The sequence below is a fragment of the Aulonocara stuartgranti genome (assembly GCF_965226115.1).
Source record: "Aulonocara stuartgranti genome assembly, chromosome: 18".
Classification (NCBI taxonomy): Eukaryota; Metazoa; Chordata; class Actinopteri; order Cichliformes; family Cichlidae; genus Aulonocara; species Aulonocara stuartgranti.
Window position 1 is genome coordinate 19,110,843 of NC_138954.1, and position 26,068 is coordinate 19,136,910.

Genomic DNA, 26,068 nt, shown 5'->3' on the forward strand with positions numbered 1-26,068 from the left:
CCGCTGGCTCCTATTCAGTATGCGCCGCCTTACCCACCACAGCATACATGTGCCAAACAATAGTGTCATTCAGAAAATCTTCACTGTATTTTAATTATCTTTTAAAGCAACAGATGAGTTTGCCTTGTTATCAAGCAATCTACATCATATTCTTATTTTAAAACTATCCTGTGGCATAAAAACACTTAAAGATACGACATCTGCACACTGGCTTTATTCCGAGGGGCAAAAAGTTGCACTACAAGTAAAAATTCCATTATAAAATAATGATAGTACAACACAGTCTGACTGGATAAAACAGTCATGTCTTTAATGATCGTGTTCAGTAATCACTCACAGCTCAGGCTGGAAAAACTAAGTTAAGTCTTGAATTTAGTAGTTCAAAGAAACTTCTCTAACAACAGCATCATTTCCTGGAGATGCTGATAAGAAGTGCACAATGAGTATTTGGGGGATTTCTTGATTGTCCAGCCTTGCTCAGCTCACACCACAGCATCTCAAGGTGGTTACAGACCAAAATTGTTGTTTCTTTTTCTTTAAACCATCTGTTCATTTATTTGTGCACCCCAGGTCAATGTCATGTTGGATGACCCAGTCTGTAGCATAGCGCCCTGACATTCGCCCCTAATATTTCTTGATTTAATTTTAGCTCCCTCAGTGCTAAGCCAATGGTGCTTTGCTGTTTGTATACAGCAAACATAATCCTCCTAGAAGTCATATCCAAAATAATAATGAAAACACTTGACTCCAAGTTTAATTTGGAACACATAGGACTCTATTATTAGTTTAGTAAGACTGCCTTGGTCCATAATTACAACTCAGAAGGAGATCCTGTCAGCCCTGAAAAGTTTTCAACCGTTTTTCTGGGAACTGCATTCTTTATCTTGGCAAGAAAGCCGATCATAAACAGACCGACCACGTGGAGAGTTCTGAATGAGCAGATCAGTCTATGTTAGCTTATTTGTAGTACACATTCAGTTACATGGTATTTGCACCATTGTGGTGCACTAAGAGCCTTGTAAATTCTTACTTGTATAGCTGTGATTGTGGGCAGTTTGCTAGGCAAATATCGCCCTCTGCAGGTTCAACAGGAAACACTCAGGTGTAACTTTTTTTGTAGTAGCTAACAATTACTAACTATAAACAGGCCATTCAGGTAATACAATCGTTTATTTTTCTATAAATCTGTGCAAAATTTAAAGCACACAATAGCAAGATGGCACCCAACTGTGGCAGCAATATTTTAGCAAATAAATGAGAATCTAATACATTAACATCCAATCAGCTTTCTACTAATACAATCATCTCCTCTCACACAAAAAAGTGCAGATTAATTTTCTTAATGTCACTATGGCCTAATCTCAGTTTCAAAGGGATAGCCTCAGTTCCCTCAAGCATTCATGTTTGTTGGTGTATTAGTGGGAGGAATAGGTGTGTGTAACATTCATGTTTGATTAAAGTTTAAAACTGAGATTTGCAGTGTTTTCATCTATTGTAATACTGTGGTTGACGACTAACATGTCAATAAATCGGGAGGCAACAGGCACAGCCCCGTCCATGAACGATACTAGATTCTGCTAGTCGATGACAAAGAGTTAGTAAAATTCTAGATGTCAGTCGTAACCACAGGAGTGACTCCGTGAACGAGCAATGTCGGACCAAGGTTTCGACTCAACAGGTCCACCTGATGCAGGTAGGCACGGTAACGGCTTCTATCAGCTGGGGGGTGTGGCAAATACAAGAAACGCACAGCTGGCTGAGGGACACCATGACGGCAAATCATATCATTGACGGCACAGATGTACTCATCTGTAAGTTGAGAGGCATTATTGGGATATGTCTGGTTACAGTCTTCTCTCTCATCTTCCTCATTCTGTTCAGCCCTTTCTCTTTGCCTCTGCCAGTGTAGCGCCACCACCTCATCCCAAGCCACCATCTGCACCTGAGCTGAGATCCTTAGATCCCTAAGCATACCCTGGAGCTTTGCTTCCTCCTTTTCTTGCAGACTGTAGCCAGCCTCCATGCACAAGAAGAGTCGGAGTCTCGCCTGGTTCCAGGCACGGGAATCGTGAAGCACACAAGCCAGCTGGAGAAGAAACAATGAGCAGATGCCAACATAACTATGGCTGTCTGGCTGAAGAAGATTCATAGGCCACACATCAATGAATGGCCCGGCCACACCTCTGATCTTTCTTCCTGACCCTAAGACTCTGTCCCGGTTGAACTGGTCGAAACACCGAGCCAGAGTCACATTCTTTCCCATTTTTACAGCATCAGCAATCACAGAGACGTATTCCTCTTCCTGGAGGTCTTTGGGGTCCTCAGCACCTCGCAGACTGGGAAAGAAGGGAGAGCGTTGCTCTCCAGGGACTTTGGTTGGACAGACCGTATCAAAGCTATGGCCTGTAGACAGGAGAATATGACCTTGGAGGTGGTCATGAGGAGTGCAGTCATCATAGAAACCCAAGACAAGGGTGTTGGGCCTCATTCCACCTAGAATCAAAGACTTGTATCAACTGTGCTTTGAATAAGAAAAATATGAATGATAAAATGATGTATTATATTGGAAATGCTGCCATAACTACTGTTCAGTGACAGACAGGACCTAATCCTACAACAGTAAAGGTAAAGCCACCTACCAAAGCCTGAGATGAAAAGCAAATTCTGAACGCCGTGTCGGACGGAGTCAGCCAGGGTCAGGTTGACAAACGCTTTGATTTTCAAATGATCCACTAAACAGAGCCAGGAGTCATATCGACTCTGCAAAGGATCAGAGGGCAGCTCATCTGCACACACACAGAGGCACACACAATATAACAAGAATCAGACTTTCATAGGGAAAACAAGCAAACTTCTGTTTTAACACTTTTCCCTCTCACTGTGAAATCTCGTTAACGTTAGGATTCATTAAAACTGATTTACACTCAGAAATAACAGCTCTTTTCATCAAAGACTATCACTGAGGTACAAATATCTCCCTCTAAGACCTAAAGTACTCAATAATCCACTAGATCGGGCTCCAGCGTACACATTTCTTACCCAGCAAGCCCAGCTTTATGTGTCCAAGCACATAGAGGCCGCTCTTCTTCAGATCATTAATGAAAGTCATGAGGCCTGTACAGCTGCGAGGGTTTGCAACCATCAGAAGCACCTGGGGCCTCCAGAACTTAACATGGTCCTTTCGCACATCCAACATCAACAAGTACTTACGCACCTTGGTAATTACAGAAAATAGTAAATAATGATTAAATATAAGTGATTCATGCATATTTATGTCACATTTGTGATTCATGTGAGTGAAAAACACTTTATGCACCTGGTGGAAGATGAGGGCCTGGCTGATGTAGCCCCAGTTGCTGATGGGCCCCAGGTAGTGGATAAGCATCAAGAGCACCAGCATAAAGGCTATGCTGGCAAATGCATAAATTGCATTGATCAAAAATATCATGACCAGGCAGCCGAGGATGCCCAGAGTGCAGGTGTGCCATGTAAAGAAACGGAACGAGGGTCTAAATATAAAACAAGAAATAAACAAAAATGAAAGAACATGTATGAAAATGTTCAATTTTGGTTTTACCTGTGCAAATAAAATCTAAAGCAGAAAGGTAAGCCACTGCCTTATGCTGCACTGTACCTGAAGTTTGGTGCAGAAGCCCATTCAAGAGCCAAACAGGCCAGGTTCACAGCAGCATACACCAACAAGAAGAAGATGGTTACAATACCAGCAATGGTGTTCAATTTACCTGCAAATAGCACCATCTAGTGGAGGTGATTGGAAAAAACAGGTTTTAGTGAAAATTAAGAGTGGCTTTAGTAGAAAATCTCAAACTGATATGCCATTGAGACCAAAAATTCTCCTGTTTTAGTCCAGAAAAATATCCAGTCAAATGATACCAAGTGAACAGGCTTTGACATGCACCATTAAAATGCAACAGAACAATGTTTGCAACAATAAAACTCACCATACGTCAACTATGATAGCTTTGAACCCCCGGCTGCCTCGACACCACAAATTTAAACAGCTACACTGTATCTGAATTTACTGAAAAATCCTTTCACTCGAGCTAATGAGCTGAAGTTAAGCAGCATGGTACTGTAAGAATTCACTTATTAGTTTGACAACATTCAGCTCCGTCTCCCTGCCAGAACCTTTCAAGCTGTGAGTCCTCTTCACTCGACAAATGAGCGAAAATCTGAAGCTGAGCACAATGATGCTCAAAGTCTTTTTGCATCGCTGAGCAGCGGCTGAAGAATGAGCAAAGTTAAATGAGCTATCAGTTTGTCTGCTCTTGATTTTTCCTTCCTCTGTTCCAGCTTTCATTTACAATCAACTGCAGACAGCACTGCACCTTTAGCAAACAGTGTATGACGTCAGTGCTGATGCAGCATCACTACACACATCCTAATTAATTTTTTCCACACCTGTATTAGAAACAGAAGACAGGGTGGAAGTGGAAAGATTTTCTTTTATTTTTTAAATTACTTTTCTTAATATGCTATTACTGACTTTTTCACTAGTTTCCTCAAATTTTATTCAGGGTCCATAATTCAGACCAAGAGAACAAGATCCCTTCAAAATGTGACTTGGACACTTTAAGTCTGGTTAACCTTTGAATCTGAGCCTTCTGCACTTTGGCAAAGCTACAAGAAGCTCGCCAAGCTTCGCCTAGTCACAGTTGCCACTGTAAACATGTTCATGCATTTGAGGGCGTCTACGGTTTGATGGCAGAGCCATACTTGGCAAATGGGCAATAAGCTGGTCCACTGATGTGCATGACATTGGTCTTAAAAGTGTTAAGGTACAGACTGAGTAGCACTTTTGGGTCTGTCCAGAAATTATTTTGCAACTTCAATCGTGTCTTCAAGAAGGCAGATGTTATCTGCAAAATCGAGGTTCTGAAGGATAACAGCTGCATGTTGGGAACCTTCTCTTAGTGGGGCCATCAGTACTGCAAAGCGTGTCGAGTGTAATGATATAACTTTAAAGGTGCAAGTGACTGTAGGGGGGGAAACTGTACTCCAGCAGGGTCTTCGACAATATATTACAACTGATCTTCAAGGCAATAAAGCATGACTTTGTTAAGAGATGTATTCTAAAACACTTCTTTAGCTGAGAATCAGAGAGGAGAAACACACAGTTTTACTTGTTGCTTAGCAAGGGCAGCTCTGAGCTCTCGCACGAGAGTGAGGGCTCAGGGACTCGCACTCTGAGACTGCCCTGGTCTTTATTTCATACATCAGTGGGTGTTTATTCCTTACATTGGAATGTGGAGGTATATATATATATATATATATATATATATATATATATATATATATATATATATATATATATATATATATATATATATATATATATATATGTGTGTGTGTGTGTGTGTGTGTGTGTGTGTGTGTGTGTGTGTGTGTGTGACCCCATAAACGACTTCCCTAAACCTGCTGGTCTGGAAAATCCAACAGTTCATCTAAATGTAAAAAAGGCACTTAGACTAAAACTGACATAGCTACGTTTAGGCACGACCTTTCCCATGCTCCCAGGATGTGGGTGTGAATGCCAGAGCACTCTGGAATGCACACAAAGCCTTTGCAGACTATTAAGGATCGCATATCCTATCACTACTATATGTAAACTTATATTATTAAAAGATTATACTGACTACTAAGTACAATTTTCTATTGACAGACTTCCTTACAGGGGCCGTGGCCTCTTCCAGGACTCTGCGTTGTCAGAATATGGGCCAATGTTGATCATACTGATGTACTAGTTTGAGCAGAAGGTGGTTGTAAGAAAGGGTGATGGCAACTGCAGTCTTCAAGAAGGGTGAGGTTTCCTCTTGTTAGTACACGGACTATACCTGACAGACCTCAACATCAGTGGAGAGAAGTTTTAGAAAGCAGTATTTTCCAAGTGTTGGGTCTTCCTGCACCTTTATATGAAAATTTCTTCAGTTTTCTTGCCAGAGAGCTCAAAAACTAGTTTTCAAAGTGATGAACAGGCTGCAAGACAGGCTGCCGTCTGTGGTGATGTGAATGAACTCTGCAGTGTTTTCAGTTAGTAGTTAACGAGCATGTCCTACGAAGAGGTTATTAGCCACATCTGCCACCCAGCAGTCTTTTCGTGCCATCCTAAATGTTTCCAGGAGGAGCCCCATCACCTACAGGAACCTACTGAAGATCTTGAGTGTCACCCGCAATCACTGACTACCTCATGATGGCCATGTGATGCTTTAACATGTGACAACTGGGGCTGCCTCGCTGTGGGACACAGATGTTAAGAGGTATTGTGGCGGACCATCTCTGACGCAAGAAACTGATTGAAGAGGACGTTAGACTGCAGAAAGAAAACCTGTGTGTCATGCTGAACTGAGGTGTTTGGAAGGACTTCATAGTATAACCAAGAAGAATTGGAGGATGATGTGTCTGCCCTTTACCATTCATCTATTTTCATCAGGTATTTTGAATTGGTTGCTGTATCCTAGATTACTGGGTATGTGTAAACAATCAGTGTAAGATGGCTCAGCCTATAAGCTAATGAGATATCTGCTTTCAAGGCGAGACTGTCTAAACTTCAAACACAGAGGAAAATGCAAACATATGATGTGATACTGATATCCTACCTGCACAAGCAACCAAGAGACAAGCACTGAGACCCAGGGGTTTCCACTTTGAGAGGTTTTCCTTGCCAGAGCCAGAACACCGCCTGCAGAGATTTAGACAACTAACAAAAGCAAAGTCTCTCTGTCTGTTTCGCTCATCGTCCCAAATCCAATAAATAACTGAGTCACACGAGGACTTTTTTTCCTTTTGAGAAAGTCAACACCGCGTGCCATCTGTTGTCAAACGAAGCTTTCCAGATTAACATGTCTCCACTTGGAAAATGACACATGATGAAATTAATAACAAGTGACAATTTCTCACATTTGAGATGGAGACCCAGCTCAGCAGATGGCTGAATATTAAAATGTCGACTCAGCTACAGAAGACCAGATGAATTGGATATGCTTTTATATAATCCAGATCAACACTTCACAGCCTGATCATTAGTAATTAACTCCTTTTTATTACAGGAAAGGTTAGCATCCACATCTGATGGCTTCTTATAGGAAATTGTTAATGTTAGAGACAAGAAATCCAAATTACAATCATCAGGCAGCAAAACGCATGCTCAAGAATCTCACCAAACAGGTCGTCTTTGGACAGGGCGTACAGCACCCTGGAGGCTCCAATAAGGTTACTCATTGCTGCAGACAGGGCCGAGGAGTAAATGCCAACTGTGACCATGGGTGGCAATATATTAATGTCCCCCAGGAAGCTGTAGTCTCTTTGGAGAAGATAACTAGGAGAAATTGGGAAAATATGACATGTGAAACTAGTTGTAAAGTCTAAAAAGTTTATTAAATTTTAATTATATAGTTCTAATTCACAACAACAGTCACCCCAAGGTGCTTTATATTGTAAGGTAAGGATGCTATAACATTAGAAAGAAACAATCAGACGACCTCCTGTGAGCAAGCACTTAGTGACAGTGGGAAGGAAAAAATTTTTTTTTGTAAAACAGACAGTTTTGTTTTCACAGATCCGACTCTGAAAGCAGTGACTGTCAACATCTTAAACAAGAGTAGTTGTTTATACTTGTTTCAGAGTATCTGTGTGTGTTGTGTGTCTAACCGGTCACAGGACCATGCCGCCAGCAGACTCAGCACATTATATGTGATGAAAGTTGTAAAAACAGCAGCAAGACTTCCTCTCGGGATGGAATAGCCAGGGTTTTTCAGATCACCTGAAGGAGGAAAAATAAATCAGCATCCATGTTGAACACATTTAAACATAGAAACATTAAGGTTTGGCCAAACTCAGACCTTTCCCACATTATACACGGCGTGCCGAATCTGCGCCTGGATCCAAGAAAAACCTGCAGTTCTAGAGATGCGTTAGTCAACCCATTATTTTGCTCTGCAAGCAGGCGATTACCTACAGCTTAATACGTACACTCTCACAGCATATTTTTCCATTTTTCCTTTCAGGCTGTCAACAGTTGCTGGTCAATACAGTGCTGTGAAAAAGTATTTTTCCCCTCACTGATTTCCTTGCATGCGAGTCACATTCGCATGTTTTATTTCAAACAGAATTTAACAATAGACAAAAATAACCAGAGTAAATACAAAATGCAGTTTAAATTATTTCCTTTATTAAGAGAAAAAAATGCTATACCACATAGACCCATGCAGATTTGATGAATAACTTAATTTGATGATCTGTGTGACAAAACGAAAAAAATAAATTTGGGAGGAAAATACTTCTACACACCACAGCAGCTAAAAAAAAAAAAAGTGGTAAATTTTAAAAGCCAAATGATTAATATCAAATAAAGTACAATAACTTACTCTCTGGCCTATGGATCCTCTGACAGGACTTTCTTTTATGGCTTTTGCGAGAATTATAGCACTCAGCATGTTAAACTTGTTGTTTTCATCATTCCTGAAGTGACATACAGCTAGAGAAAGCCACCACTGCTTTCCCTCATCTTTTTAAATGAAGTTTTACCTGACATGTTGGACCCTGCCATGATTCCAGTGCAGCCGTTGAACATGACCGCAAACACTCTGGTAAAACTCATCATGGCACCAGTGGTGTAGTCCACCGTGTAGGCGGCTAGAGGGAGTAACAGGAGGCTCGACTGTGTCATTTATACAAACAAAAAGGATGTTTGAATGTAAATGTCAGCATTTTTTACTAATTCAAAGCGTTATTGGAAAACTGGATCTGTAATTGCATTTTTCTGTCTCCTTACAAAGCAAAAACTAAATAAAAGCCAATCAACACATCTGATGACGTGTCCAATGCTTACAGAACAGGTTTCCCTCCAGCGTGTGCAGCCTGAAGCCTGTATAATTGGCAGTGCTCATGCTGGTGGTGTTCACTGCAGACGTGTGTGACAGAGTCACCACGGTGGGCCCCACAATGAAGAAACTAATGAAGATCGAAGCCAGGACCGTCATGACTACGATGAAGATAATGAAGGTGGCTTTTGCATAGATGTGGGCTCCCACCTGTAATCATAAGCTGGTAAAGTTACTCCACTTAAATATCTATACATTGTTTCTATGCATGAATCAAAAATTCAGATATAAATATTAAAAGAAAAGTATAGCTTAAAAAATAAATTTGGAACAGTAATAATTGTTGATTTAAAACATTCAAATTCCTCAGTTCTTTATTTGTTTAGCTCTCATACAATACAGTAAATATCTCAATAATCTTAGAATATATCTAACAGAAGGGCAATGAAAAACTCCAATCTCACCAGGCACACAAGGAAACACAGGAAAAGCAGGGCGGTGCCATAAAGCAGAGACCACCAGTATCCTGATGGCAGCATGTGATGGTGACCTGCAGCAGCTGCAGCCCCCTCTGAGTGACAGTAAAACAGAGTTAGTGCATAAACAAGCCAAAACATCTACATGTCCCATCTTGTCCCAATAGACTTCACCTTCTGGGACCCCGAAGGTAGATGTAATAGCCTCGACCAAACCCAAAATGTAGAGAGCACTACTGCAAATGTTGGCAAAGAAAAACATGATCCCAATGCTGCCACCAAACTCTGGACCCAGGGCTCGGCTGATCATGTCTGGTGGTCCAAGTTGAGGAATTTCTGACTTGAGGGTGGCAGTGGAATAATTAGTTTTCCCCTGGGGGGTCTTAAAGGACTGAAATGACCTAAAGTGTTCAAGTGTCATGAACATGGATGAATGCTCTAAATTAGAATGAAAGTTTCTTCAATGCTTCACTTCTAATCTCCTGAGAAAGAATACAGTGGACCATCATTACAAGAAAAGAGAAAGAGCTAATGGTCTACGACTGCTGGAACTGATCATGTTAATAAAGATGTATTTTTTATTGCATCTCAGGACTTATTTAAATAGTCTTCGATTGTCCAGTTTTAGTGAGGCTGTGCAAATTGTTGCCGCTTTCTGATCTTGCGTTCTTTTTGTCCTCCGTAAACCTTCGAGATGGTTGTGTTAAAAAAAATAAAAATAAAAGAATCCCAGCAGCAGGTTTTGAATACTCAGACCAGCCTGTCTGCCACCAACACACATGCAACATTCAAACTCACTTAAATCTATTTTGTTACCCATACTGATGCTCGCTTTAAACTTCAGCAGGTTGTCTGAACCATGTTAAGTTACTGCCAAGTAATTGGCAGGACAGTTATTTGCTGTCGTAAGCAGTTCAACAGGTGTACCTAATAAAGAGGCTACTAAGAATATAAAGTTTGAAACAATATTTAAAGGTAAGCCATTGCATCGCTTAAAACCTAATTTATCAATTATTGGCAGGCTTTAGGATTATCATGTATTATTTAATTTTGAAAGCATCTGTGACCAAAATGGGAAGGACTTACAAGGGATCATTTCTTCATTTAGAATAAAAAAAACATGAGTGGGCCAGTAGGAGAGCAGCAAAGCTCAAAGGAATAATACTGATTTACTTTTGACACTGGTGTCTTTTTTTATTTGAATTTTAACCATCTTTTATCTAGCCTGCATGAAAGTACACATGGACCAAAGCTATGACACGCTTTAAAAGGTGCACAACTCAAGACAACTTGCTGCCATCACACAATTAAGCAGCCTAGTGTGGCTGCATTCTCTTAGCTATCTTTTCCTGAATATGAATGACATCTCTTTCACGTCTTCCCTTACATAACCTCAAGACATTTTCAATCACAGTCAAGAGAAGACCTTTGACTGCAGCCAGATTCTAAAATATAAAATGCCAAACACTTGGTCTCAATACTTCCCCTTTAAGAGGCAGCTAAAGACCTGAAAAGAAACAAAGGAGATGCCTGTGCAGCTAGAGGATATACAGCAATAAAGCAAATCAGAGGGAAAAAATAAGTGTGTTAATGAATTCATAAACAAGGTGTGATTTGAAAGGCCACTTCCCTTTCTAAGCAATAAAAGGATACAGTAGGCACCTCCAGCATCTAGAGCTCCATTGGTGGAGATTGCACAGATGGAGAGCACAGTCATTGTGATGATGAAGTAGGCCACCAGGAACATGGCAATAGAATGGTACAGCCCTGCTTGGCCCACAACAAATCCTGTAATAAGCAAGTAACAGCACATCTTTCACTGAACATCCTTTTTTTTAAATCACTTTAAACCTTTGAGCATCACATTTAAAAATAATAATAAAAATGATTGAAACAAGTTTAAAATCTATCAGACGAGAAATATCAAACATTTGCTGCAGTTTGAATACTCACAGCTTGCAGTAGTAACTTCTCCAAACTCAGCGCCCTGATTCATAAGTACGGGTTGGACTGTTTTACAGGCTGACGTGATAACTATCAGAGCCTGACTACACAGCTTCAGTATCAGTCTATTTTCTAACATGTAAGCAGAATTTTCCTCAAACAGTGAGCGTGCAGTGCAGAGTGGAGGCCCGAAGTCTACTCAGATTCAACAGATCTTTGAATAGCGAGCCATAATCACTTCAGCTGCATTTGTGTCACTGGGACTAGATTACCGTATTTCCCGATTTACCTTTTTTACGCATCCAAATAATACAAAACGCTGCAGCCAGACTTCTAATATGTTTCAGTAAGCAAGCCCAGATTATTCCTGTGTTACTTTCCACCTACTTCCACTTGATTTCAGAATTTGAGTTCAAGTAGTCATACTAACCTCAACACCATACAAAGTGCTATGGTCCAGACTCTCAAATTCTTGCTTTTTGCAGGATTTGCTAACAAGCTCTGAATTTAGTAGTTAGGGGGACTGGGAATAGTCTCCCACTCCAGCTACGTTTAGGTGACTGTGTTTAACCTCTCTGTTTTTAGGATCTGCTTTTTACCTGTGTTTTTGTTTTTAAAATATGGTTGTGTTATTTATTGTCATTTTTGATTATTTACTACGATTTTTCTTTTTGTATCTTATTTTGTTGAACAGCACTTTATGACTATATGTCTGTGGAAAGCATTTAATAAATGTAATCACTGAAAGTGCTTAACCAACTTAGTAGACAACCCAGTGTAAGGTTTATGCCACAGCTGCCCCACATTAACAATATTGGTAATGACCAAAATCAGCTTTTACATTTCTGTAATGGTTAATCCACCAGTTTACACAAGCGATTTAATGGAAATATTTTAAACACTAAAATTAAATAATTATTGTTCTCCATGAAGTTTCAAATTACCTTTAGAAAGTAGAAAATAGTAAAGCACTTTAAAAAAAATTAAGTTGCCAAATTACAGTTATTTTCTTGCATTATTGAAAGACAGAAAAAACAGAAAAAAATAGTTTGCGGTCAAATGTTATGTTCAATTGATTTCCTATTCAGTCATTTTTTGTTTCGAACAAGTTTTTTCAAACAGTTCAAAAACATTTGTGTTTTCTTGTTTTGTATAAAAGGTGTATCATATATCATAATAACACACACACGGGTCTTCAGACAGCTGCTTTAAAAAAAGGTCCAGGCATTTGTAAAAGCAGATGAATGAGCAAGGAAGGGTATGACCATTAGCACAAGGTTAAGTTTAATCAGCCCACATCTCCCCTGAATATCCATTAAAAACACCATCTAGATGATTAGTTGGATGACCTATAAAATCTTGAGGCCCAGGCTATTTTAGTGAAATGCCTCAGGTTTAAACCCCTAGAGGCGTTTGGTATTTTATAAAGTTGTTTCATAAAACAACTTTATGGGAGTTTTTTGTTTTATAAAGTTTCTAAAGGAGAACAAGCCGAGAACCAAACCAAATCAATTCCCTAGTTTGCACCTGTGGATCCTCACAGAGGGCCATAGCACAGGTGAGGCGTTGATGTCCAGAGAAAAATGAGGAAATAAGAGTTAACCGGTGATATTACTGAACTAATCGTCAGTATCAAGTTAAACTCATTTTTAATTGTCCATAACTGATGGAAAAAAAATGGGTGTGGGGAGTAAAATATCTCCATATTCTGGAGTCGGACATGAAAGATTGAAAACCACTTATTTGGCTACAAATAATCCACTGAACACGTGTCAGGACTCATTTTTGTTGAGGTAGAGACTTTATTTTTCAGTCTTTTTAAGATCTCCTGCTGATACTCACCAATCCGCAAGAACACAACAACGCTGAACATGGACAGTAAAGTTGGAATGACGACTCCAAACAGCACCCCGAGCTTCTGAGGCGCCCTATCCTTGGATCGTCCGGGGTGTACCCCTCCTCCGACCCCGGTGCGTTTAGATCCATCAGACGGCTCGCCGCTAGTGGTCAGTCGGTAGTGTAATAAAGGCGTTTTTTCTGACATCGTAGATTATCAATAATAAAGGTAAGTGCAACTTTATTTAAATAAAAGACCAGTTCTATATTGTTGTTATGGTGAAACGTGCCATCCACGTCGAGAGCCGCCATTTACCTCCACGCCTCACCTGCACGAGCCCTTCACCTTGGGCAGGTAATTTGCTAATTGGAGACAAAAATGACGTTGCTTCCTGCAAGGGCTCGTCCAATAATGTCCAGTCTCGTCTCCTTATAATTAGCTTCTTTTTTGTTTTTATTAGACAACAATCAATTAAAATAAATTAAATGATTAGTAAAAAACAAAAAACAGTCTTTCTGTGTTTCGTCTATATTATAAAAGTCCTGTATCACAATTATTTTGAATAATGTATCTTTAAATGCAAAATATATGAATTCTATCGAGAAATTTTCCAACAATACGGAGATTTCTTGTACTAGAAAAGCAAATAATAATCATATTAATAATAATAATGCTGATAAAAATAGCAGCATACTTCTTTAGCAATGCTCTTATTCAAAGGGTAAACAAGATAAGATTTAAAAGTGCAAAGAGAAAAACACATTTGCTTTCTCCTAAAAAGATATTGCAGTATTAGCAGGGCTGAAGAGCAACAAATATGTTGGAATAAGTCTCATTCTGTTTACATTATTAAGCTGAAAAACATCTGGAACCAGGATTTAGATAATACAGATGTTGTCTGAAGGCATCATAAAAACGCTACATGGCAGATTTTAGCCTGTTGTAGGACCTACAGGCTTACAGTCGTATTTAAAGCATCTCCACTGTCCTGCAGAATGATACAAAGATAAAACTAAAACAAACAAACATAAAACGCCTCAATATCATACATTCATTTTTCTTATATTCATATTACCCTGGCTTTGCTTTATCTTAATGACCGACAGATAGTGAAGTATTCCCTCTCTTCTGGCTATAAAAAACAGAACATCCATAACAGTGACTTCTGCGAAAAGGTGACGGAAAAAAATGTAGATCAATCCAGTTTTTGCTTTGATGGACCTCCTTCGTGAGCGACCCCCAGCTGCAGTAGTGAAAAGCTGCTCCGGTGTCACCGGGAATTGGTGCACTTGTGCTCCAGGCCAACCATGAACCACTCCAGCTTGGCTGAGATCAGCAGGTTGTAACTCATCAGGACTGTTCTCAGACTCTGAGTGCTTCGAGGAACACAAGACAGCGATGGAGTCACCACTGCCCCCTGGTGGTTGAAATAGGAAACACAGCAATGATGTGTAGTTTTTAAAATGGAAATAGGGAAGAGCATGAAGCCTGTGAAAATGTTCGGAGTCACCTGGAAATGAGATTGTTGTTGAACTGGGCTATTATTGACAGTAGGTGGTTTAATGACTGTCATTAATGAGCCTCTGTGTGTTTTAATACCACATTCTATATTACCGAATATTATAGTTAAAAAGATCTTTTATTTCCTATTTGATGACTATTTTTGTATTGTAGTAGCACAGCTGATTTTTTCCCCTGCTGTTTAATTAAACTTTAATTTAGTTAGTTCATTATCTGGAGCATCCATCTTTTTTATGGATGATTATAATTGTAAAATGGACCAAAAGTGTTTACCACTCGCTTTATAGAAAAGCACAAACTGACTCTAAACAGCATAAAAATGAAAATTAGATTAGATTAGCATCCAGATAATGGTCTTGGAGGCAGAGCTGTAAATTAAAAAATAACACCCAACTAAGACTGTCCACTAAAAGGTAAAGACGGGCTCACAAATACGATGATAAAATGGGAGATTTGTACAGGATCAAAGGAATCTTTAATAAGGAAGGCTATCAGTCCTATCGGTCCTCTGGATGCTGCATAGTTGGAGCCAGGTTGCTCCTATGACAGGACCGAGCACTAGATCCAAACTATTTAAAGAAGAAGCAGGTAGCAAGTACAACCCGTTCTCACTCCCAAAGCGTAACATTTTACGCTAGGTGACAAATCGTCACCATATTACGTTTTCGGCTACCCACCACGTTCCTAAATGACGACCTCGGAAAAAAGAGGAAATATGAGAACCGTCTGGACTGAATCTACACATGTTCGCTCTTTTTATTCAAATCGCTTAGAAACACGCTATTTAACTTCATTAAAGTCCTGGTTAAGGTCAGGAATAAGGTTATGGTCAGGGCTAGGGATAAGGTTAGGTTTAGGGCTGGAATACAGGGCTGGAACGTCTACTCCCGCGGGAGCGTCATTGCACTGGATTCCAGCCATAACCCGCCGCGTACCATAAGAACGCCGAAGGTCTCCTTTCGCGTTCCTCAGGAACGCCGCGGGACGTGACAAAACGTCGACATGTTACGCCTCGGGAGTGAGAACGCTCTGGCAAGTATCCTGATTGAGCGGGCAGCACACTTGTGAGAAGCACTTTATGAGGCTTGAACACGCTGAAAATTGAAAATACTAGCAGTGCTACTCCTCAGCCTGCTAGCACTTATGATATAAATTGGAAAAATCGCAGATGATTTTCAGGAAAGTTGAACGACTGACTTTGACCTTGAGGTCAATGTCACTGGGATTCAGACTACTTGGAGATTTCTAGCAGATACACCAATCTCAAAATCCTACGTTGCCTCATTCATGAGTTATCGCATTCACAACCTTGGGTTACCACACTGCCAGCCTAGCAGGGTGACGACAATACACTGTCAGCCTTTTACATCTAACAAGAAGACTGTCAAAGGTTTGACATGCTTTGTCGTTTCTTTGACATAAACAAAGCAAAATGTTATTATTATTTCAACTAAAAATAATTATTTCTATATTTGTTAGTGCTGTACTAAATTTTTTATTCACTTTACACCTGATTGGATGATTAAAAATATGAGATTCATGTCAAATATAATTTCTTTTTGGGTGAACAGCAAACCTGTGCTCACGCACATTGAGCTTAAGTTTGTGGTCTTGCCCTTATGACTTCTGAGAACAACTTTCTCACTAACAAAGTATGCGCTGTTATCTTCTTCATGTCCTGAGGAAGGAAAGCTCGGGTCACACAGCATAACATCATCGCTTCCAGTGCACGGAGATTCCAGAAAGACTCACAGACTTACGAGAAACCAGGATATTTCCACGCCAGAGGAAGCTGATAATGCCTCTGTATCACATGCACACCAGTGGTAGAGAACCCCGTTACATGTGTTCCCTCACGATGTGCGAACTTGTATCAACACAACACGTGTCGTAATGTGTCTGATGTGCTTGAATGACAGAGACACTCAGTCAGCTTTTGGATTTGCAGGTGAGAAGACATGCAGACTTTAGTTTGACAGTGAAAGCTTCTAAGGAGCTGAAATTCTACGTTACCTAAAGAAAATATCTGAATCCAAGACATTCAGAAATTTTGTGGCCAAATTTACAGCTAGTCTACCATTTGCACTTACACTGAACGGCAAATCGGTGCTTACTGAGCTTGTTTGCATGCAACTTGTCACTGTGAGTGCGTCTTACGCTCAGCTGAAGGCGGGTGATGATGAGCAGGTAGTTGTTGATGTTGTTCTCCAGTCTCTGCAGCAGCAAAGCGCCACATCCTGCCGGTCTGAGGCTCCTTTCAGACTTCACACCCTCGACAAGAAGCCTTAAAGATGCAACTATCTCTCCTCTCTTCTCCTGCTCCTGCAGTTACATGCACATTCAGAAAAGGGAGGAGAGGTAATAAAATGTTTGGCAGCACTTCATAATAAAGCCCATGACTTATGGTGCAATTTTCGATCGTTTTATGTGTAATTTTTCTTGATTTAGGGAGTAATTTTCAGTACCTAAAAATACTTAGAACAAAAAGGTTTTAAAGGAAAGAATAAACGAATTATACTTTAAGTATTTTGCTTAATGTGAACCTTTTGTGTATATCAGCATCCTAATGTTTCCCAAATTACCCAAAGTTGACGATGAACCCTAAATGTCTATTAGTAATGTAAGAAGGGGAGGTTAAGATATTACATAATGCAGCCCACAGCCTTAATGAGGAAGCAGTGTTTGTCTTTTCCTCTAAAATAGCCCAAAGGTATCTTTCTCCATATTATATTGACAGTGTAATCTGGGCCTGCTTTATAATAACCCAAAATGTGTTCACTGCTAAATGCTCACAGTGCAATTTGTTCCTTAATTAGTTTAAATCCTCCAATTTGATACCAAGTTGTTCTGTTGTGCCTATTGTGCTGAACATTACACCCTAAATTCAGACAAAACACACTGTGAATACTGGGAAATTACACCATAAGCTGTGGGCTGTTGTACAAAGTGCTACCAAATGTTTTACTCAAATCTGCTGCGGTGGAGGATGGATTCATATGTGTGCCAGCATTACCGATTTGTGTTCCCAAGATGCTGCGTGAAGCTCAGTGCAGGGTAGCTGAACCTGTGTGGAGAGGGTTGCCGAGCCATTACAATTACTCTGCAACGGAGGAGACACGGGAGAGACAAGTGACAGAGACAAGACAGACAGGTGGACAGGCTGACTACAGGTAACAACAGACAACAGGCGGATTAGATACAGCATCCAGATGGAGGTTGTGAAACAACCCATTTCTTTAAAATAAATTGATCTTGAAGCCAGAGAGGAAGGCAGTGACATTCTTACCAGTGCACTGGACATCTCGGGCACAATATTCAAAGCCTTTCTGGCTGCTCTACTGCACACAAACTCTGTGGACTTGGTCTCACTGTCCCACACTTCAGAGGCTATCATACAGAGCAGCAGAAGTCCTGGATAAGGTCAGAAATACATGCTGAAAGTGAGCCGTCCCAATAAAGTTTGTAATAAAAGACTCATAAGTCAACCTTTTGTACTCACTGCTTAAAGCCATGCCCTGCTTGGCTTCTCCGTATGAGTCCACATTTGTTCCATTAAGAGATGTGCCCAGAAATTGAAAATGTGGAAAATGCCCAGAGTCTGCTGTGGTGTCCTGTTTGTCTTCTCACCACTTGATTTCCCACCTTCTCATTCAGTAGTGGGAAGTGCGAGTGTTATCTAGCCTGAGAGCAGGATGTGCTCCAACTTCTCTGCTGCGCAGCACAACAGAATGTTATAAACTGAAAGTGGCATTTTATTGATATCAGCGAGACTATTTTGCTTCTGAGTTGGCTGTCGTAATACTCGGGGAACAGCATCGTTGCTGGAAAACAGGTTAATGATCTATTATTGTGAAAGAATCCATTGACACAGCTGTCCTGAAAGATATTTACTTTTCGTCCAGGTTAGCGCTGGCCAATAGAAGTCACAGCCAGGGTACATAAACGTCCCCAAACTGTCCTAGGGAGCTAAAGGCGCCAGCAGGTGGGTGTGTGTAAGCACCGTGGGTGTATAACCTGTGTGTGATGACATAATGCATGCGTGACTTAATGTGTTTAGAGAATTTGAGGCGCCCTAAACGCCCAGCAGATTGCAAATGTTTCATTTTTTTTAACAAAAGCTTATAGAAAGACACAGCTTGTAACTTCTAAACAGGCTTGCGGTCTTTGCAGGCAGGACAAGGTGACATCACTGGCAACGTGATTACCCACTCGAGGATCGCTTAATAGCTTGTAAACATGACAGAGAAGGAGAAGTGAACAGTCTGCACCCGGATGCATGCAATCACCCACCGGGTTGCGCTACCTTTTGGGTCGCAGCTGGAGGACGAAGCGGTGAGGCTCCAGTTCAGCTGCCATGTGAGGGTTAAGGTTAAAAGGAGGCGCATTAGCTGTCAACACACATGGACAGGAGACAACGTGGGGAGTGCACCATTCATCCTCATTTTCAGTCACACGCGCTCATCATCCTACCACCTCAGTCTGGACATTGACTGAGCCCCGCTGTCTTCACCTTCCTGCACCCGAGCTATTTTTGCGTGTCATGATTAAGACGCACGACGCTTAATATGGGACCTTAAAGTGTTTGCGCGCGCGTGTGGTGGTGGTGGTGCCACATGCGAGCAGAGAGGGAGAGAGAGAAAGAGAGAGAGAGAGAGGGATGCAGAGCATGACCGAGCATCAACACTCAGTCTATGTTCTGTTTCCCCCCTCCAAGCTTCCCTCTGTTTCTGCAGTCGATCCCGGCCGCTGTTAATTAAGACGAATGCGCGACGCCGATCCGCATATGATGAGCGGAGCGCCTGGATTTCTGCACACGAGGAGAAAACTGCGGTCTGTAACATTGACGGTACCCGCATTGCATCACGGACACGACACCCGGTACCCCGCTGTCTCCCTCCCACCTCAGCAGGCGCAGATGAGGAGGCTGTAGCATCTTATCATAGAGTTTCTTTGACTTGTGCAGCCGCGCTCTCAGGCGGCCGGCTGCTGTTGCTCATGGTCTCCAGATTCAGCCAACAGCTGGCTGCTCCTCTGTGCGCCGTTCTGGAGGCGCAAAGCCGGTAATTACGCGCGGTGCTGACAACTTTGGCGCGGCGCTGTATGGAATGCGCACCAGCAACAGGCCATTCTCTGGGATCTACTGAGATTTCCCTTCCTGGGAGTAAAGTGCGATTTTCGGGAGTCATCTGCAATCAGATCGCCTCATCGACTGAGTGAGCGCTACAACCTGTGGCTGTGCGCCACTTTATTTCTGTCAAAATCCTGCTAAGGCGCAATGGAAGGACAGAGCTGACGGTTTTGAATACGTAGCCCGGAGAGCAGGGGGGAAAAAGGGAGAGAGGAAGACAGCAGCCCAGGGAAAAAACGTGAGTGCACAGCTGGATTAGTGTCTCTTTTCTGTCTTTTTTTTAAAGTATCAAATGTCACAAAATGTTCCAAAGTTTGCTCATTCCAGGGTCAAGGGCAAATTCTAACTGAAGGTCTAACTGGGCTTTGGTGTATTTGCTGGTGTTCAGGTTTCGTTTTGTCTTTATTTCTTCTCAGTTTTCTTATTCTCTATCAGCTGTATCAGCCAACAGGAATGAAAGACAACTGAGAAACTTGGCACACAAAACTGAAGGGGCACAGGTGGTTGCACATCTTCATGTTGCAGAGGAATGACTCAAGGTGCTTGTGGCAGTGTGGCTGTATCACACATCTATGCCAAATGTTCCATAACAAAACAACTTTGCCAGTGATCCGTATGTATACACCACCTAAACATTCATTTAATTCTAATGACAGGCTTTTTATATAATACGGAAGAGCGTCTTACCTCATGTAGACACCGAGGATCAGTGGGTAAGAAACACATCAATCTGTCTGTGGGTTTTTTTTCCTCCTGTATGCTGGTGCCACACTGGCCTCCGTGCACAGGTGATAGATTTCTAAAAACTCCTGTAGAAATGGAGAGATGTGGGTCAGTGTGCTGGTGCTTGGGGCTGCAGAGCACCCAGTTTCTCTGCTGTCAGGACCACAATACACACAATACCTCTGCCCGTTTATGAATGCCAGGTCCTTGATATAATGATGCCAGTGACACATATTGCTCTCAAGGTTATAATGCAAGGCCGAGTTGGAAGCCCACGGTGCATATGAACACGAAGAGCATGAACAATTGTTTTTTGTGAACATGTGTGTTTCTGGGCGTGTGTTTTTAGGTAAAATGCCACAGTGGTCTCTGAGGGCCTGGTTCATTTTGGTGCCTGTGGCCCAGCGCTTTGAACCGGTTGCCTTGCCAATAGCCAATAAGCTGCAGCCTTTTGCAGGACTGTCAGCCAGTCAAACTAGTCCCCACAGGAAGTTGTGATGTTTTTTATTCAGGATGACCTGAGACTGGTTCAATTTTTTAATGTGAGAGCCACAATTTCAAGAATTTATTAGCAACCCGCCATTTGGTGGTAAAACTTTCTAACAATGCAAGTAGCAGTTTAGAAAAGACTCTTTGGTTTGGCTTAAAAAAAAAGTTTTAAACGTCCTGAAACCAAACAGAAAAAAATATTGGCAGACATGAAGGTTTGTTTTTTTTTTTTTTTTTTGAAGCAGTGAATCCCTGGAACAGTGGTTATCGTTTAGGTGTGAGGCCCACTTGGCAGCACATCTGTCAGGGCAGTAGATTTCACTGCCAGTATGTAGCACCTCTGAAAAGCCTTCCAGTGAAAGCCCAGAGAGATGACTGCTTGCAGTATAATTACACCGCACATGTGGGAAAAGGAAATGATCTGAATGTGTAGCAAGTCTTCTCGTGTGAGCGTTTGGAGGTGGATACTAGCTCTCTTGAGACACGCACAGATGGGTGACAAATTATAGGAAAAACATGAACACTTGTGCGGGGTTTTCTGTCTCAAATAGGCCTTTGTGTGTGACCGTTGATTAATCTGCACAGAGGAATGGCAATGAGCCTGTGTTACTTTACCTAACAGAAATCTGTGCATTTTTCTGTATTTTATAATTGAAGAAATTAAACACTACTTAAAATATAGTCAGTACAGTCCTAGTAGTTAACTTTTTTCCCCGAAGTCCACTTCTGCCTTTAGAGGAAAAGGTCACTCCAAAGCATGTTAAAACATCACATCAAGAAACATTTCTATTTATTTATTTACTTTTGGATTGGATTTCTTTTTGAATGAAAAAGCTTTGCAGAGAGAAATGCATTTTAGTTTCCAGCACAATATGAGGCATTTCCAGCTCGCACATTTTTCACATAAAAAATCTCTTATATTTTCCTCATTTCATCCTGAGAGTGTGCTGCCTTCGTGCTTCAAAGAGTCAGAGAGTTACTGTCATTTTAGCTCAGATTGCATCAACACGAGAATGTTTAAAAATTTAAGGCCACACGATACAGATTTCTCATGTGAAACTCAGCGTAATTGTTATGGGAGGCGCTAAACGGGCTGAGAAAACAGTTGCATCTTGTCTGTGGCTCCCAGAGGAGATTTCTAAAGTCAGTGAAAACAACTTTGATCATGTCATCAGGGTTATGTTCGGTTTTAGCACAAAAGAGTGCAACACCAACGTAGTTACCCCGCAAATGATGGAGGGCTCAATTACACACACTAATGAGTTGCTTTATGGGAATTCACTTTGACCTTGCTTCAGTTTTGCCCACTTCACTTTTCATGTTTGAGAGATATTATCACACATGCTGACTTATCTTTTTAAAATATCTATGAAGGATTTAATGCAGTCAGATGCTGTGACATAGACCGACAAACAAGATCCTCTACAGGCTATGCCAAAAAGTGATTGCTGGTATTTAAACTGATGTAAATGACTTGCTGACCTGTAATCTCTCAAACATATCTCTCTTGAATGATTTCAAGCCATTTTGAGACACAAGGTAGAAGCTGCAGTCAGTAATTTTTATATAGCCTTGAAAACGTCTCATTAAGATAAAAAAAAATCTGCTTTTAAAGAGACAGCCGGCCAAAATACAGGATAAAAAAACATGAGTGAGAGAAATAGGTATTTGATCCCCAAGCAAAACATGATTTAGCACAAGATGGAGAAACCCTTGTTAGTGAGTACAGCTATAAGATGTTTCTTGTAGTTGCTCATCAGGTTTGTGCACATCTCAGGAGGGATTTTAGCCCACTTCTCTTTACAGAAGCTTTCAAAGTCTGTTAGGTTTCTTGGCTGGTCTGGAGACTTGCTAGGCCACTCCATGACCTTAATGTGCTTCTTCTTAACGTACTCCTTTGTTTCCTCAGTGGTATGTTTTGGGTCACTGTCGTGCTGGACGGCCCATCTATGACCCATCGTCAGTGTTGTGACTGAGGGAAGCAGGCTCTCGACCAAAGGTCTATGGTACATCGGTGCTAATTTTGACAACAAAATTTGATTAAGTTCAATCTTTTACTTTTAGTCCAGGTAGTTAGCCCCCCCAATTCTGCTTTTCAGGCACAGATAAAATGTGCGTACCTAACCTGGAGATTACCTCTGACCAGATCACTTTCACACTCATCCCGCCTTTGTACACTACTTAATTAGTTCTGATTGGATTTCATCTCTCCAGAAAAGTTTCATCTTGTTTTTATTCATTGACACAAATGTCAGTACATTTCCATCCCAGTTTTTGTGCTGGTGCATTTGTTTTTATTTAGTTATCGTCTTGTTTTTATCAGCAGAAAAGGTCATTGATAAAAACTGATCAAAATTATTGGTCAGTAAAATGAACACTGTTGTACATGGCTCTGTCCTTTGTCCCCTCAATGTAACAAAGTCGCTCTGTAACCTTAGCAGACAAACAGCCATACAGCAGAATGTTTCCACCTCTGTGCTTGATGTGGGGATGCTGCTCTTTGGGTCATAAACAACACGGAGGATCGAGCAGATGCCAAACAGCTTGATTGTGGTTTCATCTGACTTTCTCCTAAACCTTCTCTGGATCATTTATATGTTTCTTCCATTTCCAAATAATCACACCAACAGCTGTCACCTTCTCACCAACCTTCCAATCTGCTGGAGCCAGAATTCCTGCTGGGTTGGGCATCACTTATTTGACTCAAATGTGTATAACACCTTCAAAAATTCGATTGGTTACAGCCTATTAACCCCAAAATATAAAAAAATATACAAGGACATTAACCGTTTTAAAAAACAAAACAAAAAACAACAAAACACCAAAAATGACTTTTTTGTCACAACACCTCGTCCTGACAGCCCTGCTGGGATATTGTAAGGACTTCTTTCTGACACTCATTGAGCCATAAAGCTAAGCCCACTACATTACTCATCACACTTGATCAATCCAGTGATGACTCAAATCAGGAGCAAAGGAGAGCTGGGTCGTCCATGATGTTTGTCCGAAACAATCTCGGCAGAGCCGCAGGCTACCTGACGCCCTCGCACTAAAGCACGAAAAAATAAAGCAGAATAAAATGCGAACATCCTCAAGTCCAGTAAGTCCAAAGAGAGACAGACAGCAGCGGCAGCGGCAGCACAGTGAGAGTGGAGGAGGGAGGCGGTGTATGCAGTCCAGCCTCACCAGCGCTGCTGTGACGCTACAGCCGGCCGTGGCTCTCAATCCGGTGCACCCACCTCGCTTTGCACCATGCAGGAGGTCTTACGATAAAGAAACCTGTTACTCTCTGCACACGAGATGGCAGGCGGCAGCACAGAGTCTTCCTCCTCCTCCTCCTCCTCCACAGACTGATTAGCGGGCGACTCCTGAGAGTCTCGGATTTCTTTTTTGTGGGGGTCTTCAATGGGGATATTGCCGCAATGGTGAAGGACAAGGCCGAAAACAGGACGCTTCAGTACCAGCAAACTTTGGTGAGTTTCACAGATCTCGGTTTGAGTCGTGTGGAGGGCTTTCATGGATGCTTGTTTGACTGGAGGACGGGCGCAGCTGGTGCCTGTTCAGCCGTGTCCTGGATGAGAATAGCAGGAGAGTGTGCAGCTCCTGTGTCCAACATTTCTATACAAAACCAAATAAGATATCTATTTTTTTTTCTTTTAAAATATGAAGAAAGGGTTTCGGTGTGCTCTCCCTCCTGTGATATGTAACGTCACTCGCTGCTCTCCAGTCATTCACCTTGATCCACAGGTGTTGCATCACTCTCAGCCTCTGCCTGCACCGACCCTCCTAATTAATCCCAGTCAATTCCGATGTCACCAAACCACGTAAGATTAATTAGTTCGGCTTGCAGAATCTCATGTTTGCCTATCTATATTAACCTCATATGTGTCCTAATTGCTTATTATTTAGATGTTAATAACCTTGAAATGCACATCAGAGCCTGCTGGGTGCTTTTGTATTCCAATCATGTCCTGTATTTTCTTATCTTCTCCATTTCTCCTGCACATCTTGGTGTCCCCAGTAATGCCCCCACCCTCCCCTCTTTTATCTTCCTCTCAGCCCTCCTGTCTGTGAGAGTGGCCCCTTGCACATATGAACTAAAAGTGGAGTGTTTCTGAATATTAATTTCCTCGTGCACTAGTTTTCCTCACTTATGTCATTTCACTTGGCTGACAGTGATACCCTGGAGCACTTGAAACAGTGATATTCAGATAAAGGGAACGAGAGAGACAGACAGATTGGCAGGGAGTCAGTCAGGCAAAGCAGTGGATTAAAGTGTCACCCTTCACTGATTTGTGAGCCTTGGTGTGCAGTTGTCTTTTAGCTTCTGGTGACATGTTTTTTTTGTCTCGCGTGGATTTGCACATGTGGACTTGAGATCTGTTGGTCAGTCTGTGTTCGTGCAGCGGCATAGGTGTTAAGTGGTACAGAGGTGTTTTTGCTGTTCTTGTTTGTGTGGGGGATCGATGCCGTGCCGTGTGCCTTAGATCAATAGTAATGTAAAATGGCAGTCGGTGTCTCTGAGGATTGGAACGTGCCATCTATCCCCAGAACCTCCTCTGGCCATAGGACTGCGATCAATGGCTTTATCATTCACTCCCCGTACAGCAGTCCATTACCCCAAAAATAGATATGTGTGTTTCTCCACATGCTTGCCATGGTGCAGTGTGTCTCGTAATGCTTCCTATAGGTACAAAGTGGCAGCGCTATTCATCACATACTTTCGTGCAGGTGAAACATCTGTGCTTCTCCCGGGGAAAACTGAGAGATGGATACAAATAAAAAAAATCTGATAAGTAAAGGCTCGCAGTGTTTCTTCAAAGTGTGGCTGCAGTCTAAAATTGGATTCTAATGTTGACAAAAGGATCTTTTGTGTTTTATTGTTTGCCATCAGCAAGATTCAGAGGATTTTCAGTAATGCTTGGATTTTGGCAGCAGAGGAACACGGGTGCTGTAGCAGGACTGAGCAGATGACACGGAGCAGATAGAGCGATATGGAGATCTGTTTGATAACTTCTGCCGGATGAGGAAGCGCAGAAACACCATCCCTTCATTTACACGTATTGTAGTCCAAAAAAAGGCTTTCCCCTCCTGTATTTACACTATACTG

General features: G+C 41.5%; 3 protein-coding genes and 1 long non-coding RNA gene across 6 annotated transcripts in view; 2 read left to right on the plus strand and 2 right to left on the minus strand.

Annotated features, from left to right (window-relative positions):
* Positions 1–297: 297 nt before the first annotated feature.
* Positions 298–13,490, minus strand: LOC309693144 (solute carrier family 12 member 9-like). Its single transcript, XM_082512144.1, has 14 exons — positions 13,103–13,490; positions 10,970–11,104; positions 9,491–9,628; positions 9,305–9,411; positions 8,849–9,050; positions 8,545–8,652; positions 7,669–7,780; positions 7,179–7,336; positions 6,618–6,700; positions 3,635–3,759; positions 3,317–3,509; positions 3,040–3,214; positions 2,640–2,786; positions 298–2,493 (listed from the first exon to the last, which is right to left on the minus strand). The coding sequence occupies exons 1-14, from the start codon at positions 13,302–13,304 to the stop codon at positions 1,607–1,609; spliced, it is 2,772 nt and encodes a 923-aa protein (XP_082368270.1). The 5' UTR covers positions 13,305–13,490; the 3' UTR covers positions 298–1,606.
* Positions 13,491–13,626: 136 nt separating this feature from the next.
* On the minus strand, positions 13,627–20,986 carry thpo (thrombopoietin). 3 transcript variants are annotated; one of them, XM_082512160.1, is made up of 6 exons: positions 20,434–20,986; positions 18,118–18,326; positions 17,905–18,029; positions 17,632–17,718; positions 16,776–16,940; positions 13,627–14,514 (listed from the first exon to the last, which is right to left on the minus strand). In XM_082512160.1, exons 2-6 carry the CDS (start codon positions 18,128–18,130, stop codon positions 14,368–14,370), a joined length of 537 nt encoding a protein of 178 aa, XP_082368286.1. In that variant the 5' UTR covers positions 18,131–18,326; positions 20,434–20,986; the 3' UTR covers positions 13,627–14,367. The 3 variants fall into 3 exon arrangements, with proteins under 3 accessions (XP_082368286.1, XP_082368288.1, XP_082368287.1); XM_082512162.1 differs by lacking the exon at positions 18,118–18,326; XM_082512161.1 differs by lacking the exon at positions 20,434–20,986 and having other exon boundaries at positions 18,118–18,332.
* Positions 18,578–20,354, plus strand: LOC309693160. The gene is made up of 3 exons (XR_014272586.1): positions 18,578–18,600; positions 18,789–19,984; positions 20,182–20,354. It is a non-coding gene; the product is annotated as an uncharacterized lncRNA (long non-coding RNA).
* A 1,431-nt stretch (positions 20,987–22,417) lies between the features above and the next one.
* Positions 22,418–26,068, plus strand: part of clcn2a (chloride channel, voltage-sensitive 2a) — a 60,384-nt gene continuing 56,733 nt past the window's right edge. Inside the window, exon 1 of the mRNA XM_082512163.1 lies at positions 22,418–24,431. Within this exon, the coding sequence (XP_082368289.1) occupies positions 24,381–24,431 (51 nt within the window). The 5' untranslated portion in view covers positions 22,418–24,380. The remainder of the gene's footprint in view (positions 24,432–26,068) is intronic.